At 39.0% G+C, this 20500-nt stretch overlaps 1 protein-coding gene across 3 annotated transcripts in view; it reads left to right on the forward strand.

Moving 5' to 3' along the window:
• Window positions 1-20500, forward strand: part of TBC1D22A (TBC1 domain family member 22A) — a 919143-nt gene that overhangs the window by 797417 nt on the left and 101226 nt on the right. Inside the window, exon 13 of one of the 3 annotated variants that reach the window (XM_073619715.1) lies at window positions 18917-19456. The exons of the other annotated variants lie outside the window; for them this stretch is intronic. Within the exon in view, the coding sequence (XP_073475816.1) occupies window positions 18917-18976 (60 nt within the window). The 3' untranslated portion in view covers window positions 18977-19456. Of the gene's footprint in view, window positions 1-18916; window positions 19457-20500 lie in introns of those variants that run through there. 3 annotated transcript variants of the gene reach the window in all.

Here is a 20500-nt window from a genome sequence, read left to right on the forward strand (position 1 = left end):
CATCTGGGTCTAAACTAACGTCTTAATTTGCAGTATTCACTTTCTGGCCCTTTTCTGCTTGACAGTGTTTATTACATAGAAGAAAATCATCAACATTGTATCAGAATTGGGAAGATTTCAGCTTGAACTATTTGGATATTTTCCCAACAAAACGTTGCTCTGTCTAAACTACAGTATATATGCCAAACCTAAAACAGTGTGCTTAATTTAGTAAAATTAAAATTAAATACAAAATTTTCACTAAGCTCTGTGTAGTGTTATGATGTTTTAAGGTGACATTGAATCACTTACCTCATTTAATGAGAAATTGAATGAACATGGCGTGGGAATACAATTCAGTCTGACTATTGATGTAAAGCAAGTGGAATTTTTGGATACAATGGTGTATGTGGAAGATGGGCATTTAAATACCTAACCAGCAGATAAGAATTAATTACTACAATTTGACAGTTTAAATCCACCACATTGTTTAAATTGTTCGGCAGAGCTCCATTTTGCAGGGTGATGAGGATAGTTAATGATGCCAAGAGATGTGAGCAAAGGTTGGTTGAGCAGACACACTAATTATTATTGTCCAGATGATTTATTAAATACAGTGTTGGAGCATGTAGTAGGTAGAAATGATCTTTAACTACAGAGAAGAATAATCAGAAGACTAATAAACCCAGGATTGCCATTGCAACAGAATTCCACTCACATAGTAGAAAGATCTATTGAGCAATTTGGATATGCAGGCATTTATTTTCACAAGCTTACCCAAACATCTCACTATTACAATAATTAGCCATAAATGTTTTTTTGCCTGTATTGTGTAACTGCCTGGTTGGACTGAAGTCTGCAACCTCAGAGCTCACTGCTCCACATGTATTTTTGGATCACTAACATATGGGCTCGTATCCAGTTTATCGTGCACACAATGTTCATTGCTGTGTGGGGAGGAATTTTTATTAATTCCAAGACAGGTTGAGCTTTTTCAATAAAAAAGAGCATTACAAATATCATTCTTCATTTGTAGTATACATGTTGGTATGTCCCTGCAAATGTATTTATGTGGGTGAGATAACTAAGAAAATAATAGATCATACAGTTCAAAATAAACATTTTATACAGATGCGTTAGCCAATATTACCAATTCCTAAACAGATTTTAGAACAGAATCACTCTGAATTAAACCTAAGAATAGTGGCCCTAGAAAATGTCCCCGAAACAGAAGGAAGGTAGTAGAGTATTGACTTAAAAGAAATGGGGGAGGTGTGGTGAAATTGATAGCTTGTTGCTCTATATCCACATGGATTGAACAGAGACCTTGGGGATGATTTACTAAAGGCAAATAGGCTGTGCACTTTGTAAGTTCCGCTGCACTCATTTTCCCCAGAGCTTTTGTGAATGTGGTGAAGATCTGCTGATTTCTATCATCCAATCATGTGCATGCAAAAATGCAGTATTTTTCCTTGCACCTGATTGGACATTTTTTTTAAAAAGTGACGCTTCACCACATTTACTTGGAAAATGAGTGCAACTGCACTTTAACAAAGAGTAGTCTATTTGCCTTTAGTAAATCAACCCCTTTGATTTCTGTCTATGTATATGAATCTGGTTTATTGTTTTATCTCTTACAGGTCATATGGATGTGAAGCACTGTGGAAGTGCAATCATAGTAAATACACTAAGTACATATTGTTTAATATATTAGGAATTATATTGGACTATATTTCTTATTGTGCGCGTTGGGTTATTGCGGTTCATCACGTGTTGGTGGTTAATAATGTTTGAATTACGTTTCAGCCATGCTTTTGGGGGACAGTTTTCTTCCTGTGTCTCTATTTAAATTTACCTTTGTTTGCATGTGAGGAAGGGCATGGATCCCTAAAATAGTTTTTTTGTATGTTCCCATGCACCGCTTATTGGAATAAAGACCACATTGATTTGCAATGGAGTTCAACACACAGATATTGTATGTGTGTGTGTGTATGTATATATATATTGACAGTACGAGGTTCTGTCACTGTGAAATTGGTCAGCAAAGGGACACAAGGTTTGCACTTTTGCTGAGTGCAGGGCTAATGCCGCGTACACACGGTTGGACTTTTTGGCAATAGCCTTCTCTAGGTTTTGGTATTCCTGGATGGGGCTCCATAGTTTGGAGATTCCATAATGTCTAGGGGGAGACGGAATCTGCAATCCAGTGTGAAGGACCAGCAGGGTGTGTGCTCAGGCGCACATAGGCCTTATAATGGAGGTTTGGGAATAACCGCCTAAGGACTAAGGCCAGAGGAGCTGTGTGCATTAGAGTCAAGCCGTCTGTTTTGAAGACCCTGTGTGGGAAACCTTATGTTTTATGGTGATTCCGTTTTCCTTTTAATAAAAGTGGATTACCAGACCCTTAAATATAGTTCCTGACTGACATGGACTTACTTGCAACCACATCTACCACTGAGCTAAACATCCCCATGTCACATTGGGGGTTATTTGCTAAAACTGCAGCATGCAATATCTAGTGCAGCTGTTATGGTATTTATTTTCAAAACTTAATCAAACAAGCTGAAGTTGGAAGCTAATTGGCTACTACACACAGCTGCCCCAGATTTGGAGTGCTTCAATTTTAGTAAATCTCCCCCATTGTGTAAATACGCTGTATATTTATTGTTGAAAATAGCTCCCACACAATTGTAATGCGTGTATGTATTTAAACTGAATGTCTTTGCAACACACTTCTCTTTAACAATCTATTTTTTCCTATTAGCAAGGTTTTTTTTAGTAATACTTTATGTAGCAGTAACTTAATATTATGTTTTTAGAAGACACTCTTAACCATGTTGTTCAGTAGCACAAAATAAAGTGTGTATTGAGTTTAAAGGAAAGCAAATAGAGGTTTTACACTGGGGAAAATTGGTAATGGAGAGGGAAGTAATAAGCATATAAAATTGTACCTCTCTTGGGATACTTGAAATTGAAATGCATAAACTTGTAAAATATTTTACATGCCTCTCTAAGTACTGGTTAATGCTAGAGGCTTTTATGGCGAGCCAGAGCCATAGCTCATTGAAAGAAGCTCTGCAGATAAAGCAGAGTTTACAGCTTATAAACCAGAAAAAGGGAAATTGCAGATGAATATTGTACATGCATTGTGAGATACACAATATTATGGTTTTTACCTAGTTAATGATGAGCTTTTTTTATACTTTATAATATGCTACTTAATATTTCAGGGAAAGTTGAAAAGTGGTCACCTGGCAGCCCCAGGACATGTATTGCCCTTTGGCTTATGCTTACAGCCCTCTTGGCTTTGTCTTGTGATTTAGGGTTAGCTCAAGGCCTATGATAATTTATAAAACAAGTTTTGTGTTTTGTTTTGTTTGTTTTTTTTAATCGATTTCTGCAAGGGTGCATAAAATAACATTTTCCATCTTTTATTATTGTATTATTAATAGCATCTTTTTTTAAAGTTATTGATAGCATTTTAATTTGGTAGTTAATTTAAATAAAATTTGGCTGTTTTATAGACTTTCATTAGGAAAAAAATAAGAAAACATACAATCCCCCAACACTAATCTTAACCATAGTTTGTCAAGCCTTTATTAAAAGAATATGTTACCGTACATTGCTAATAAATGAAAAAAGATAAAACTGAGATGGATAGTGAAGACACCACCACCATTTCCATGTGTTTGCTATTGCAATAATGCTTAATGGCATTTTCACATTCTTTGTTAATCCCTTGGCGTCCACACAGTAAGCATCAGTGTAATCAAAAACAAATATTTGGGACCTGGAAGGATTAAGTAATGATGATTGTGTATAGTATATATATATATATATATAATAATTTTTTTTTTTTTTTTAACAAATCTTCCTTTTTTTCAGTTTGGTTCAGTATTTATCAACTTTATAATTGTGTTCCGCTAAACTGATCAGCTTATAAGTGTGCATAATCAGTGCAAAGTTTTCTCCTCTGCTCTCTGCTGAAACTCACTTATTTCCTCACTCTGCACCTCTTTCATACCTTTTGCACAGTACAGGGAATGTGAGGCCAGATCAAAGGTGCCTCTGTCCTTCCTGTGAGATCCACGTGTCACTGGTCCCTGCTTACTTCTGCAGCCAGGAGTAGTGATTTGAGATGGAGGTGAGAGCTTAGCAGTTGACATTTGACTAAAAAGTCATAATTTGCAGATTAATAATTGCCCTGTTTACACTCCAGGCAACATCCCAGTAGCAAATTTTTTTCAGCTGTGATCCCCTTTAACATAGAAGAGGTTTGAGTGGCTATAAAACCACTTGAACACTTCTACAGGTGGCGGAGGAGTTACCACTTTCCCAGGCTCTCCCATTCCATTGGGGACCACTCCAACCAGTGGCATCTGGTGCACTGAACAAAGAGAGAGGAACTGAAGTTGTTCTTCCATCTCTGTGAGATCAGAAAAGTGACAAGGATTTAGCCACTTCTGGTTTCGGTTTGATGTCTACAAGCCATAACCAGCTTGTGCAATCATCTCATCAAACCGATCTCTGTTTTATCAGATGCTTTGGAGGCCAGAGAAGAGATATGGGGTCTCTTCTAGACCCCAGATCTCTCCATAAAGATGACCTGTCAAGGTCCATGCTATCACAAGGGATGTTGTTCATCCCTTGTGATAGCAATAAAGCTGAAAAAAATATAGGTACAATGTAAAAATAAATAATATATATATATTTTTTTAAATGAAAGCGCCCCCATCCTTCCATGCTCAAGCACAAATACAAATGCGCATGTAGGTCCCGCACTCGTATATAAATGGCGATCGCACCACACTTGTGAGGTATTGCCACGAATGTAAGATTTATTATTATTGAGAGTAATAATTCTAACACCCAACCTTCTGTGTAACTCTAAACTGGTAATCTGCAAAAGGCTTTTAAAGCATCGCAAATGGATAATTTAATGTACTGTAGTTTGTTGCCATTCCATAGGCGTGCACGATTTTAAAGCATGACATGTTTTGAATCTATTTACTGGGCTTGACATAATTTTTTATTTTCTATCAAAAATAGGGTATTATATTGTGGTGTTGTGCACTAAAATTCATTAAAGTATATTTTTTTTCCCCAAAATTTGTGTTTTTATAAACTGCTACACAAATACTGTGTGACAAAAAAATTGCAACACCCAACAGTTTTTTTCTGTAGGGCCTCTGCTTAAATAAGATATATAATGTTTGGGGTTCTAAATAGTTTTTTAGCAAAAATATTGATGATTTTTTTTTTTTTTTTTAAATCAGAGAAGTCGTTTATTAAGAAATAATAAGCAGTACAAAAACAATTAACATTCTAGAGAGTATTGTCACTCAGTACATTGAAAGAAATTGTAATACACCGATACTCTTACATGTCACCTAAACCATTATAAATGTCAACCCAAGCAGAGTACGCCATCATATGTTGGTACTCCCAATAAATGTACACACTTATACCAAAGGCATTAATGCCCCCTATACCACCCCTTCTTTGATGATTGTGTTCTAAAGAGTAGGAGCATATCAACCTCATAGCAAGATTTTATCCAATGATTTTTACATGTATGAGAGAAATGTAAGAATTGGCCTGGGTGGCCTGCAATACAGTGCATCCGGAAAGTATTTATAGTGCTTCAGTTTTTCCACATTTTGCTTTAAAATCTTTGCAAATTTATTAAAAATAAAAAATGAAAAATTCCATGTGTATAAGTACTCACAGCCTTTGGTCAATACTTTGTTAAAGCACCTTTGGCACCAATTACAGCCTCAAGTCTTTTTGGGTATGATGCTACAAGCTTGGCACACCTATTTTTGAGCAGTTCTTCCCATTATTCTTTGCAGGACCTCTCAAGCTCCATCAGGTTGGATGGGGAGCGTCGGTGCACATCCATTTTCAGATCTCTCCAGAGACGTTCAATCGGGTTCAATTCTTGGCTTCAAGCTGGGCCACTCAAGGACATTCACAGTGTTATGCCATAGTGACTCCTTTGTTTTCTTGGCTGTGTGCTTAGGGTTATTGTCCTGTTGGAAGATGAACCTTTGCCCCAATCTGAAGTCCAGTGCACTTTGGAGCAGGTTTTCATCAAGGATGTCTCTGTACATTGCTGAATTCATCTTTCCTTTGATCCTGACTAGTCTCCCAGTTCCTGCCGCTGTAAAACATCCCCACAGCATGATGCTGCCACCAACATGCTTCACTGTAGGAATGGTATTGGCCAGGAGATGAGCGGTGCCTGGTTTCCTCCAGACATGACGCTTGCCATTCAGGCCAAAGAGTTCAATCTTTGTTTAATCAGACCAGGGAATTTTGTTTCCCATGGTCTCATGAGTCCTTCAGATGCCTTTTGGCAAACTTCAGGTGGGCTATCATTTGCCTTTTACTTAGGAGTGGCGTCTGTTTGGCCACTTTACCATACGGGCCTGGTTGGTGGAGTGCTGCAGAGATGGTTGTTCTTCTGGAAGGTTCTCCTCTCTCCACAGAGAAATGCTGGAGCCCTGTCAGAGTGACCAGCAGGTTCTTAGTCACCTCCCTGACAAGACGCTTCTCCCCCGATCACTCGGTTTGGCTGGGCGCCCTAGGAAGAGTCCTGGTGATTCCAGACTTCTTCCATTTATGGACGATGGAGGCCACTGTGCTCATTGGGACCTTCAATGCTGCAGACATTTTTATGTACCCTTCCCCAGATCTGTGCCTCGATACAATCCTGTCTCGGAGTTCTAAAAACAATTCCTTGGACTTTGTTGTCTTGGTTTATGCTCTGACATGCACTGTTAACTGTGCAACCTTATATAGACAGGTGTGTGCCTTTCCAAATCATGTCCAATCAACTGAATTTACCACAGGTGGACTCCAATCAAGTTGTAGAAACATCTCAAGGATGATCAGTGAAAACAGGATGCACCTGAGCTCAATTTTGAGTGTCATGGCAAAGAGTGTGACTACTTCTGCACATGTGATTTTTTATTTTTTAATAAATTTGCAAAGATTTCAAACACACTACTTTTACTTTGTCATTATGGGATATTGTTTGTAGAATTTTGAGGAAAATAATGATTTTAATCAATTTTGGAATAAGGCTGTAACATAAAAAATGTGGAAAAAGTGAAGCGCTGTGAATACTTTTTGGATGCACTGTGAAAGATTTTGATAATGTACCATAAACTGTGCATATACTGGACAATGTACACTTTTGCATATGCTGGGGTGTATAAACTCCTACCCATGCATGGATGTTACGTCATCCTGATACAGCCAGTGAAGATGTGATTCTGTGATTGAATGATGGGAGGAAGGTGCAGGTGAATGTCATGATTTCCCCCCATCCAGTCAAATAACTTCTTGTATTCAGTGGAAAGTATACAAAATGTACTGGGAATGGATGAGGTGCAAGCAATCCACTATAATTTAGTCTATGCACTGTATGGGAGCCAGAACTGTAAGTTTTAGTGCTGGAAGTTTTGGTGCTTACACTAGTCATGGGATAAATGAAACAAAGAATTTTATATAATGCAACAGCATCCCACATGTGGAGGAATACACATCATTCAAGGTGATTTTTTTTTTTTAACACAGCTGATATCTAAAAAAAAACATTTTTTTCTTGAAGTTAAGCTTTAACTCAACAAGATAATCACTGAATTACAAGCTCTAGTGCTTGTCAGGTGTCTCTTATGATTGAAATATGGGCAAGATTAACTACTATAAACTGGCATGCTGCTGGTACAAAACTAATATGTTGTTATTACTTTGCACGTTGAACTGGTAAACATTCCCAATTCAGCTGAAATTTCTCTCTGAGAGAGTCAGAACCGCATCAGCTCAAATGATATACATACCTAGTAATAATAACCATAATACATTTTATGAATTATCTCAGCCAATAATCCAAAGGTAAATTATAGATTTCAAGACATAACAAAAAGCTTTGCTCTAAATGCCACTATACATTACTGCTGCCAGGTGCTAGTCCCCTGACTCGATAGCAAAATTTTAACTGTAAAGAGTGGTGCTACACGCTGTTGAAATTAACCACACAAAACTTTGACTCTACGACTAAGCCCTGCCTGGGTGAAACACATTAGATGGGTGTGTGCTATGGAAGGAGATTGAGTTGAAGCCAGGCTGTGGAACTCTTTCACTGTGGTTTATTTTAACAGCCTTCAACTACTATTTGTTTTTTTTTTACTTTATTCTTTATTGAAGGATTTTAGTAAAATACAAAAAAAAAAAAAAAATCACACTGTTTAGAATACACAGTTAAGAAAGCAGTATGTCACAATATTAGTCATAAAACTGTGACCAACAGGGTACAATATACTATAAACAATTATGCCCCGTACACACGGTTGGACATTGATCGGACATTCCGACAACAAAATCCTAGCATTTTTTCCGACGGATGTTGGCTCAAACTTCTCTTGCATACACACGGTCACACAAAGTTGTCGGAAAATCCGATCATTCTGAACGCGGTGACGTAAAACACGTACGTCGGGACTATAAATGGGGCAGTAGCGAATAGCTTTCATCTCTTTATTTATTCTGAGCATGTGTGGCACTTTGTGCGTCAGATTTGTGTACACACGATCGTAAATTCCGACAACGGATTTTGTTGTCGGAAAATTTTATAGCCTGCTCTCAAACTTTGTGTGTCGGAAAATCCGATGGAAAATGTGTGATGGAGCCTACACACGGTCGGAATTTCCGACAACAAGGTCCTATCACACATTTTCCGTCGGAAAATCCGACCGTGAGTACGGGGCATTACTTGTCAAATATGTATGGGAATGTAGGAAGCAAAATACAAGGTATTGACAGGCGGATAAAATCGTAGGCGATGGTATACTAGGGAAGTAAAGGAGCAGCATCCAAAAAAGTCTAGTTGCAAAGGACCACCCAGCATGAGACGGTTCCATTGTTATGCATTGTCTTGAGTAGATCTTGTAACATGGTGGGAACAATACTTAAGATCTCCAGGGGCGCCAGTTAGTTAAGAAGGTTTGCATCTGTAAGTTCACTTAGGCAAAGGCATATTCAAGCAAACAATGATCATTAAGTATGCTTACTACTTCCTCTAAAGTGGGAGAATGAGCACTTTTCCATTTCCTAGCTATTAAGCGAATAGCTATGAAGATATGTGTGATTATAACTTTAATGTTAGAGGGCCATAGGTGGGAATCCATGCTGAGTAAGACTGTTTGAGGAGTAGGAGAGAAGTTAAGTCCTATTACAGAGGAGATAAAAGTCACCACACCTGTCCAGAAATTTCTAACAGCCTTCAATTTTGTCCCCCTACTTCCACTAATGAATATACTGAAAGGTGTAAGTAAGAGAGAATTTGGCACACCTCTTGCTATGGTCCTATAAGGGTTTACTTAAAGCGGTATAAACCCAAAACGAAAAATGTATTATATTGCAGCTTACCAATCATAAGATGTGGTTGCTACATCGGTTTTATTTTCTTTGTCTTTTTCCGCTCTGTTTTCATCTGGTGATCTGGACAATAACACACCCTCCTGTATTAGTGAGACACAATTCTGGAGGAATGAGAATACGAGGCACAGCAGACAGCATCATTTTTAGTCTGGGAGAAGGGTAGTGTTAGATGTACTAGCAGATTTAGAACCACAAACAAATTGAAGCCAGACTCCAGCTCACACTTTCTGATCAGTTAGAGCAGTGGTTCTCAACTCCAGTCCTCAGGACCCACCAACAGGCCACAATTTAAGTACTACCTTGGGGAGATGCAAACTAGAATACTGCAATCACTGAGTAGCAAATTATATCACCTGTGATGTATTTCAGTTATCTTGTAAACCTGGCCTGTTAGTGGGTCCTGAGGACAGGACTTGAGAACCACCGAGTTAGAGCAAACAGTTATTTTCCTTTTGGGATAAAGGTTTTGAAAGAATAAATAAAAGCTGATCATTTGAATCACCCCTGTCAGTGTTAAATGGTTTGTCTCATCCATGTAAACTGATATATTCTGCTGAAGAGTTTGTGTAGTGAAAAACATCAAACTTGCTGGCTGGATTACCAGATGAAAATAGAATAAAGAAAGCCTAAAAAAGGAAACCAATACAGCCATCACATCTAAGAATTGGTAAGCTGCAATATAATAAATGTTTTCTTTTGGGTTTAATACTACTTTATAGTGCAGGAAAGACATTTACTGTACATCATACCCATAATATCTCATTAACTTCACCCATTAGCATTACTCAAGTACTTAACCGTAATCCTTTACAATCAGCGTGCACAGCTTTTACACTTCCATCTGTTATCAAGCAGAATTCTTATTGCTTATGGTTGTTTCACTATATAGGTTGTATGTACTCAAGGGAACTCCATAATAGTTGTCCATAGCAGACCTTCCCCTGTGCACATTTCTAGCTGTTGTCATTACACACTGGAATGAAGAAATATAACTTTGTCAAATCTGCTGCCTTAGGCTGAGGAAAATCCAAGTTACTAATTGTATTAGCTGGCAATTTATAGTCTTTAATAAGTGCCACTGGCCAATCCCTATACCCAGGGATCATGTTTATGCCATCAAAATCATGTTTTAGGTTGAAAGCTATGTGTTCTCATTGCCATGGACATGGCTGGCTTCTATTTCTCCAGGGTACAACATTTTGATATGTACTTTAACTTGGAAAAAAAGAACAAGGGTAACATCAGATGCTTAACACTCATGATTCTTGATGACGTCAAAAGAAACCCGCACTGTAAGTGAAATCTTATTGCAAATTCAATCATACTGCTCTGTGAAATCATGTGTAAATAGCTTCTACTCCAAACTATGTACAGTTTATGATACACTGTGATAAATATAACATAATTTTTTGAACATAAATTCAAAAAAGAGCAGCGATGTTACCATCACTGGTAAACTACTTGTGTATTTTATTAAATTCCATAAGTCACAAAAGTTCAAACCCTTTGCACTTTGTTGACTTATAGCATTTAGTAAGATTCCCATGTAGTTTATAAGTGATGGTAACAGTGCTGATCTTTTTAGAATTTGTTATACTCATGTTTTTCCACCCACATGTAACGTTACTAATGATACAAATTAGCTTTGCACCGATACTGGTATTGTTGCCAATACTAAGCATTTGTATGAGTACTCGTACTCATGCAAATACTCCGATCCCTAAAACTGATACCTTTGCGGTGCGATTTAAGCCCATACAAAATGAATGGGCTCAAATCTCACTGCAAACAATTGCGTGTGATTTGAACAGGAATGTGGTGCGATTTCTTTCCAAATCACATGCGGTTTCCCCCACCGCCCTTTTGTGAACCCAAGCTTGTCATAGTGACTTCAGCCTGGGTTCACACAGGAGCAGTGCTGGAATCCATTTGCAATTCAGACAGGAATCGTGGCACATTCCTGTTCAAATCGCATGTGATTCTTTGCAGTGCAATTTAAGCCTATTCATTTTGTATGGGCTCAAATCGCACCGCAAAGCTATCGGTACTCGGTATCGGCGAATACTTGACCGAAAGTATCGGGACACATACTTGCCGATAAAAAACGATATTGGTGCAACCCTAATATAAATGTCTAGACCAGACTATAGGTTCACTCTGCCTTTGCTGTTTTTTGTAAGTCTTGTAATATAAAACAAAAAGCAGAGTTCCCAAGAAAAAAAAAGTACATATTGTTTAAAGATTTCTACTTTTTTGACCCCTCTTTCTTTATCTATTATTTTCTACCTTTCTCACTTTATTCATTTCCTCCTTAGGGGCAAGGAATTTGAATTGGTCCCTCTCCTTCTCAGAGTCATTACAAGGTGTTGTATAGTCCAGAACCATGGTGCTAGCTTTATATTACTCCTGATTCCATGGACCACATTTCATATTAAACACAATGAAAAGTAGTGGCATGCCTCTATTTAGGATATACGGTATTATATGCCTATGTTCTTTGCACTCATCAATGGGGCTTGGATAGAACATTCTGCTTGTCTGACATCCTCAGTTTGCGTCACAAACTATGCTTTGTAGTTTTCTATTGTTAAAAAAAATCAATAAACCTTACAGATAGATCAACTGTTTATGTAATTATGTTGGGGCAGTACCATGATACAGCTCCACAGTAAGCAGTTCTTAGTGAAAGTGCTTTCTTAAAGTGATTGTAAAGTCATGTTTTATTTTTCAATAAAAATAACAAACATGTTATACTTACCTGCTCTGTGCAGTGGATTTGCACAGAGCAGTCCAGATCCTTCTCTTCTCACATCCCTCTTCTGTGCTCCTGGTCCCTCCCTCCTGTCGAGTGCCCCCACAGCAAGCAGCTTGCTATGGGGGCACTCGAGTCCAGTCACAGCTCTCTGTATCCTTTCAGACACGGAGCTGCAGCCTGGCCCCACCCCCTCTTTCTCCTGATTGGCTGACTGACTTAGATTGACAGCAGCAGGAGCCAGTAGCACTGCTGCTGTGTCTCAGCCAATCAGGAGGAAGCGTCTCGGATGGCCAAGACACTTGTGGACATCGCTAGTTAGAGATGGGGCTCAGGTAAATATTAGGGGGTGCTGGGGCGGCGGCTGCTGCAAACAGAAGGCTTTTTATCTTAATGCATAGAGTGCATTAAGATAGAAAAACCTTCTGCCTTTACAACTCCTTTAATACTGCACAATACATAAAATGAATAATGATGCACAATGTGCAGTAAGCCATGGCAACAAATCAGTTTACATTTCAGAGCTGTAATTTGGACAAGACAAGAAGAGATGTGTTTTGGCTTCTAGGGGGTTAATACACTGTTTATTGCTCTTTGTCCTATTAAAAAAGCATGAAAGTATTATACAGTAATAGGTGAAGTAAAAAAAAAAGCAACAAAGTAATCAATAGAACCTCAATGTATATATGGGTATTTGGAAACGAGTTTACGGCAGCTATATTTTCTGTTTCTGCTTCGATGACAATGGGTTTAGGAGAATTACCTTCTTATATTGTTTTAATAGACACACAGCTTGAGAGGGTGGCTTTCAATACTTAATGTGAACATTCGTCTTAAATGTAGACCATATTGTAATTTCACAGTTGCTTAGCTGTTTTGTTTCAAGGGGAAGTGATATTCCTGTCCTTATGATTATATCCTGTATTGTGTTGCTGTCAGGTTCTAATTTTGAGAGTGATTTGGGTTGAATTAATTATTTTTCTCATCTACACGTTTCATACATGACGCTTGTTCCAATGATAAGAGAACAAATCAATGCTGACAGCTGCAAAACTGTTTTGATTGGATGATGGGGGGGAGGGGGGGGGGGGTATAACAGATGTTTGTATCACAGTAGCAAAGGATTTTGATGTACAACTAAATAGGAATAAAACATTTTCCTGCTCTTAGAATTACTTCCACTAAATTCTTAGCCCTGTTTGTATTATCTAAGAAAATACAGTGCTTATACTGTGGTCTTTATAGGCCCAATGAAGACTATTTGAGGGGGACCTGGGAAATTGAATGATAGATAAGAAATGATGATGTTATAAAGTATCGGGTTAAAAGAAAGCAAGTGTGTTGGAGAATTGCTGATTTAGAAAACGATCTACAGTACTTAATAAACCGTTGTTATTTGTACACAGAACGCAGTAGTATGTCTGATGCCTATATAATTAGCATTTTCTCTTATCGCTCATTACAGTGATTGTTAAAAGTCCTGGGTGTGCTTGATTAGTATTAATTTCTCCTAAAAACAATTGAATTTGAATAAACAGAAATGCATTGAAAATGGCAAAAATCTAGCCTGTTTACCCTGTTCTAAATTTTTTAACATTTTTATCCAGAAAACATTGAGTTGACTCAAAGTTGGTAAATTATTTGGAAAACTCCTAATGCTGCTCATGAGTTAGAGATCATATTAACCGCTTCAGCCCCGGAAGATTTTACCCCCTTCCTGACCAGAGCACTTTTTGCGATTCGGCACTGTGTCGCATTAACTGACAATTCCATGGCCGTGCGACGTTACATCAAAACAAAATTGTCGTCCTTTTTTTTCCCATAAATAGAGCTTTCTTTTGATGGTATTAGATCACCTCTGCATTTTTTTTTTTTTGCGCTATAAACAAAAAAAAGAGCAACAATTTTGAAAAAAAAAAGCAATATTTTTTACTTTTCATATAAATATCCCCCAAAAATATATAAAAAAAAAACGTTTTTTTTCGCTTAGGCCGATGTGTATTCTTCTACATATTTTTGGTAAAAAAATTCGCAATAAGCTCATATTGATTGGTTTGCTCAAAAGTTATAGCATCTACAAAATAGGGGATAGTTTTATGGCATTTTTATTATTAATTATTTTTAGTAGTAATGGTGGCGATCTGCGATTTTTATCGTGACTGCGACATTATGGTGGACACATCGGACAATTTTGACGCTATTTTGGGACCATTGTCATTTATACAGCGATCAGTGCTATAAAAATGCACTGATTACTGTGTAAATGACACTGGCAGGGAAGGGGTTAAACACTAGGGGGTGATCAAGGGGTTAAGTGTGTCCTAGGGAGTGATTCTAACTGGGGGGATAGGCTACCACTGACATGACATCGGGAGCAGTAGATCCCTGTCATGTCATTAGGCAGAATGGGGAAATGCCTTGTTTACATAGCGGGCACGGTCATGCTGTACGCGGCGGGCACGCGCCCACTAGCCCCGCTAATTAAAGGGGACGTACAGATATGCCCATTTGCCCACCGCTGCCATTGTGCTGACATATATCATCGTGCAGTGGTCGGTAAGTGGGTAACGTGCAACTCTACTTAAAGCAGAACTAAACCCTCCTGTCATTTTCAGCCATGGAAGCTGCCATCTTGGCTCCTGTTTGATCTGCAACTGCCATGGTGCTGTACATGTGATCAGTTATGGGAACAGTAATTTGATGTTTTGACATATTGGTTGAGAGCACAACCAATGTGACAATTGCATTCCTGGCACGTGCCAGGAATGGAACTGTTTTTTTAAAACTGTTAAATTGATGGGCTGCTTTAAATTGTAGAAATTACCTAACAATCTATTATACTGTTTTCTTAAGTTCTAAATGTGTATCAGGTTGTTAACTGTTGACCTTGCCAGTGCTGTTGTGAATCTTTTTTCTCCTGTGAAGGGGTGAAGATAATATAATGGCATTGCTGAATTTTTCCACAGTTCTGTGTGCTCTCTGAGCCAGAACTTCTAACTGCTGTTGGTAGGGATGTCAACACATTGCTGTTTAGCACCGTTATTGGCCAGTAGATAGTGCTTCTGAGACATCCATCAGCTTGAACTCCACAAGCTGCCAAGAAAAGAAATGAGCCAGCGGGTTTGACTGCACATAGACTAAAAGTTTTTCTATATTGTTTTATTATAAATGTATACAGAAAATTGTCAGAGCAATGGGAGAAGTGTGTTTTTAAGAGTTTGTGCGGCCTTTCCACCTACTTTAAAACCACCTATCACTGAGATTTGGCTATGACCCATGCTCAACGGTGCATCTGTATAAAGAAAGAGGTACTGGATAGATGCGCAGGTAGCCAGTCAACTTGTTTCTCATGCGGATTCTTCTCTGTGCGGTGGCCATAACCAGGAAGTAGCTAGCAACTCATTAATGCAAAAAGCTTGATCCCAGTTATAGGTGAGTTTTTGGGGGACCTTGTTAATTTTAAAGTGGTTGTAAACCTCAGACATGAAATAAAGTGGGGAAAAATAATTATTTGATCCCCTGCATATTTTTTAAGTTTGTCCACTTACCACTAAATGAAGGGTCTATATTTTTCATCATAGGTTTATGATAGAGACAAAACATCAACCAAAAATCCAGAAATAAACAAATGATACAAATGTTATAAATTGAGTTGAAGTTCAGTGAGTAATATAAGTATTTGATCCCCTACCAACCAACAATAATTCTGGCTCCCACAAACTGGCTACACTATGTGCTCATGTGGTACTCAGATTAGTCCTGTCAATTTAAAAAGTTGCTCCTAACGACAACTTGTTATGTGTATAAAAGACACCTGTCCACAGAATCTCTTTCTTCCATTCAACCTCACCATCATGGGCAAGACTGAAGAGTAGTCAAAGGATGTCAGGGACAAGATTGTAGACCTGCCCAAGGCTGGAATGGGCTACAAGACCATCAGCAAGAAGCTTGGTGAGAAGGAGACAACTGTTGAAGCGATCATTCACAAATGGAAGAAATACAAAATAACCATCAATTGTCCTTGGTCTGGAGCTCCATGCAAGATTTTGCCTAATGGGGTACGGATAATCATGAGAAAAGTGAGGGATCAGCCCAGAACTACACAGGAGGGGCTTTTGAATGATCTCAAGGCAGTTGGGACCACAGTCACCAAGCAAACCATTGGTAACCCAATACGCTCTGTGGATTGAAATCCTGCAGCGACCGCAAGGTGCCCCTCCTCAACAAGACACATGTACAGGCCCATCTGAAGTTTGCCAATGAACATCTAAATGATTCAGAGAAGGATTTGGAGAAAGTGTTGTGGTCAGATGAGACTAAAATTGAGCTCTTTGGCATTAACTCGACTCACTGTGTTTGGAGGAAGATAAATGCTGACTATGACCCTAAGAACACCATCCGTACAGTCAAGCATGGAGGTGGAAACATTGTGCTTTGGGGCTGTTTCTCTGCTAAAGGTACAGGCCAACTTTGCTGCATTGTGGGGCCAATGGACAGGGCCATGTATTGTACAGTCTTAGATGAGAACCTTCTTCCCTCAGCCAGAACTCTGAAGATGGGTCGTGGATGGGTCTTCCAGTATGACAATGACCCAAAACAAACTGCCAAGGCAACAAAGGAGTGGCTCAAGAAGAAGCACATTCAGGTCATGGAGTGGCCTAGCCAGTCTCCAGACCTTAATCCAATAGAAAATTTATGGAGGGAGCTGAAACTTTGCATTGCCATGCAACCGCCAAGAAACCTTAAAGTTTTTTTTATTATGTCATAATGTAGAGTATAAGATTAACTATCATTTGAGCCCAGTCTTGCCACAAAGAGTTAATCCAGCTCTGAGCAATCCTCTTTTGTTGTCCAGTGAGATAAATCTTGACAAACAAAAAAACTTTGTCAAATCCTCCCCCTTGCTGTGAGTGACAGGTAATTTACATATCTCGTGCACTAGCCTAAGACATGCATTATTTTTTAATTCCCACCCCCCCACTCCTTTTTTTCAGCAGCTCTGCGAGGATTGGCTGTTGCACACCTCAGCATGATTTGGCATGCTGAAGTCGTGTGGTGACATTCCTGTCTTTTCACTGGATGTTAGAGATCATAGCAGAAGTTCATTGTAAGAAATACACAGGAGAAATGCATATTGACAAGGGGAGTGTAGAGGTGGGCGGGGAGTCTACTGACATCACAACTCCACCCATCGAGCTCCAGACAACAGACCCACCCACAGAATCTGCCGTTTTTCAGGTCTCATAACAGACAGAGGTAAAAATACATGCAGGAGGCATGTATATCCTTATAGATAACCCCTATGGCAGTAGTTTAGAAAGGATGACATTGGGTTTCCATCCACTTGAAGGATTTAGAGAAGATCTGTCAAGAAGAGTGGACCAAAATCCCTCCTGAGATGTGTGCAAACCTGGTAACCAACTACAAGAAATGTCTTACCTCTGCGCATTCTCCACCAAGTACTAATTCATGTTTTGCTTGGGGATCAAATACTTATTTTACTCACTGAACTACAACTCAATTTATAACATTTATATCATGTATTTTTTTCTGGATTTTTGCTTGCTAATCTGTCTCTTTCATTTAAAATATACCTATGATAAAATTATAGACCCTCCATTTCTTTGTAAGTGGGGAAACTTGCAGGGGATCAAATAATTATTTTCCCACTGTATGAACAAAGCCCTTCTAGTGTGTACTTGTGTACTTGTCTCAGTCAAGAGCACTAAATGTAATTTCTGTCTGCTGCTTCTTTCCTCTGCTATCAGCATTGGTCACTTCTGCTAAGTTTTCCTGACATCCAGAGTAAAAAGGTGACAGAGAAGGGAGCTCCAGCTGATTGACAACCTCAGCTCTGTTCCTGTGTGCTGTGTGAAGGGGGGTGTGTTCCTTCTCTCCAATCAGCTGTCAAAGCTCTCCTTGAGCTATGCAGCGTGTAACTTCAGCTCTCCGCCCCCTGTTTTCTGACAGCTTAGACAAGTTTTAAAATTCTGGATTTGAACAGATGTAGAGAACAGAAGACTGCAGATAAACAGGTACAGGATTTTTTTAATCTCTGTGTATCACCCGAAGCCAGTCACTTTACTGGGTATACATAAGGGTTTACAACCCTTTTAATGTAAAGGTGTACATTTATTAAAAAATACTCACCCACCATCCCTGACCCCCCCTACATAAGTTTACTCTGAAAACCCCTAAACCCACCTGTTTATTTACTCGAGTTAGGATGGTCACGACCTGCTCCTTATTTTCTTCCTCTCCTAGCTGAAATCTTGTACACTACTGGCGCGTCTGTGTTGTCAGCCATCATAGACTTGAATAGAGCTACAATACAGTTTGAGTCAGGAACCAAGTGATTGAGGAACTGAATTGTGAAGGCTCAAATAAAGCAAGCAAGAGGGCAAAGGGCTGTTCGCCAGTATGACCTGTAGTCTCTCTGCAGCTGATCTTTTCTTCAGTACTGTGTAGAGGAAATCATCATGTCAGAGCTGCCCCCCATGATGACTGGTGATCTAAATACTGGTGGGGGGATTAAAGAAGCAGCAGAAGAGGTTCACCGGTTTTCCTTCCTTGGACCAGTTTGGTAGGTCCTGACCACTGCAGGTTGGGAACATCCCATGAGAGCTGCAATTTTGGAGTTGCTCTGACCCTGTTTAGCCATTATAATTTAGCCCTTGCCAAAGTTGCTCAAATCCTTACACTTGCCCATTTTTTTTGCTTTTCACACCTCAACTTCAGGGACAACATGCTCACTTACTGCCTAACCTAAAAGAAAGGAGAAAGAACAATGGAGAATAAGAACAACTATATTTGAACAACAGGACACAAATCCATATCCTGGAGGAGAAGAAAAGAAAAAAAAGGAACCAGATCACCTAAGATTGGAGATGATGCAACAATAGTAGCAGAATATAGGATAAGCGAGGAAATTAATTGGATCAGTATGTGGGCAGAAGGCCCAACTTATTCTTGGCCATATGAGATAGTCCTAGTATATTCTTTACATTTGGACATAAGTTCTCATCTATCATCTTGCTTTAATTCAGCATCAAGTTTTTAATTTAGGTAGACATACTGAATAGCAGTTTTAATATTGGTGATGGTTGGAGGGTTAGTTGAGTTCCATTTTTTGATAATGGAATGTGTAGCAGCTAGCAGACAGATGTAGAGCTAAGTTGATTATTGGTTCGATGGGGGGTGAAGCAAGGGTGCGTATGACCATTCTTAAAAAAAAAAAATAGAAAAAAAGGGGTTGCGTGGTGGTAGAGAGTGGGTAATGAGTAGGATATACACACTTACCTGGTTCCAGAAGTTCATGATGGGCTGGCAGGTTCATAAGCAGTGAGTTTAAATCCACTGCAAAACGCATTTGAGTTCCATGGGTTCTACACTAGGCACTTTTCAGGCATTTTAGTGCTAAAAATAGCACCTGTAAAGCGCCTCTCATGTCTCCTCAGTGTGAAAGCCAGGGCGGTGTGCTTGTGGGACATTCTGAATAGTCCTGCAAGCAGCATCTTTGGGGCGGTTTGGTAACGGTGAATACACTGCTCCCAAAATGCCCTGCCCATTGAAACGATTGGGCAGCGCTGCCAAAGCAAAGCTCCCTGCTAGTGACTGAAAAGCACTTCCATTACGACAGTAAAGTGGCGCTAAAACTAGCGGCAATTTCCCGCAAATGCACAGGCGGCACCAGTGTTAAAGGGGTTTTAGAAAACCTCACAGAGTCACTGGAATTTTGTCTTGAAGGATGTGCTCTGTAACTCCCTCACTCTCTGCTTTCTGTATCTGCAGTCACATTTAGGAATCCCAAGATTTGGCCCTATTGGTGGTTGTAAGAAATGTTTAAATTTTGCAAGAAACTGTAAAAACTTAAGGCTTTCTGTATCTACGAGAACTGTAATGAGCCTGCAGCATTCTTTTTGATATAGCCACCCTGCAATATACCATGGATTTTTAGATTTTTGAGTTTGATAGACAACTGCACTACAGCAATGCCTGGGTGAAAAACTGAAGTCCTGTGTAAGTAGGTTGAGCTTCCCTGTATGCTTCTAAAGGCTTGATTGTCATATTTGACCATAGTATACCATTGGCAACAATGCATGCTGGGGTTTGCTAATCAACCAAATTTGACTAAAGCTAAAATATTAATAAGTGATTTTAATTCTAGTTTACTAGTTTACCCTGGCACTAGCATAGAAAGTCTTGCTATGTTAGATGCATGTTTCAAAAAATATACTCTGAATAGGTTTGGGTGAAGTTTTACCTAAAAGAAATAACCAATATGCACCTTTAAATATGTTGGAAAAATGTACCCTACTCAGT

This window comes from Aquarana catesbeiana, linkage group LG03 (genome assembly GCF_042186555.1).
Source record: "Aquarana catesbeiana isolate 2022-GZ linkage group LG03, ASM4218655v1, whole genome shotgun sequence".
Lineage (NCBI taxonomy): Eukaryota > Metazoa > Chordata > Amphibia > Anura > Ranidae > Aquarana > Aquarana catesbeiana.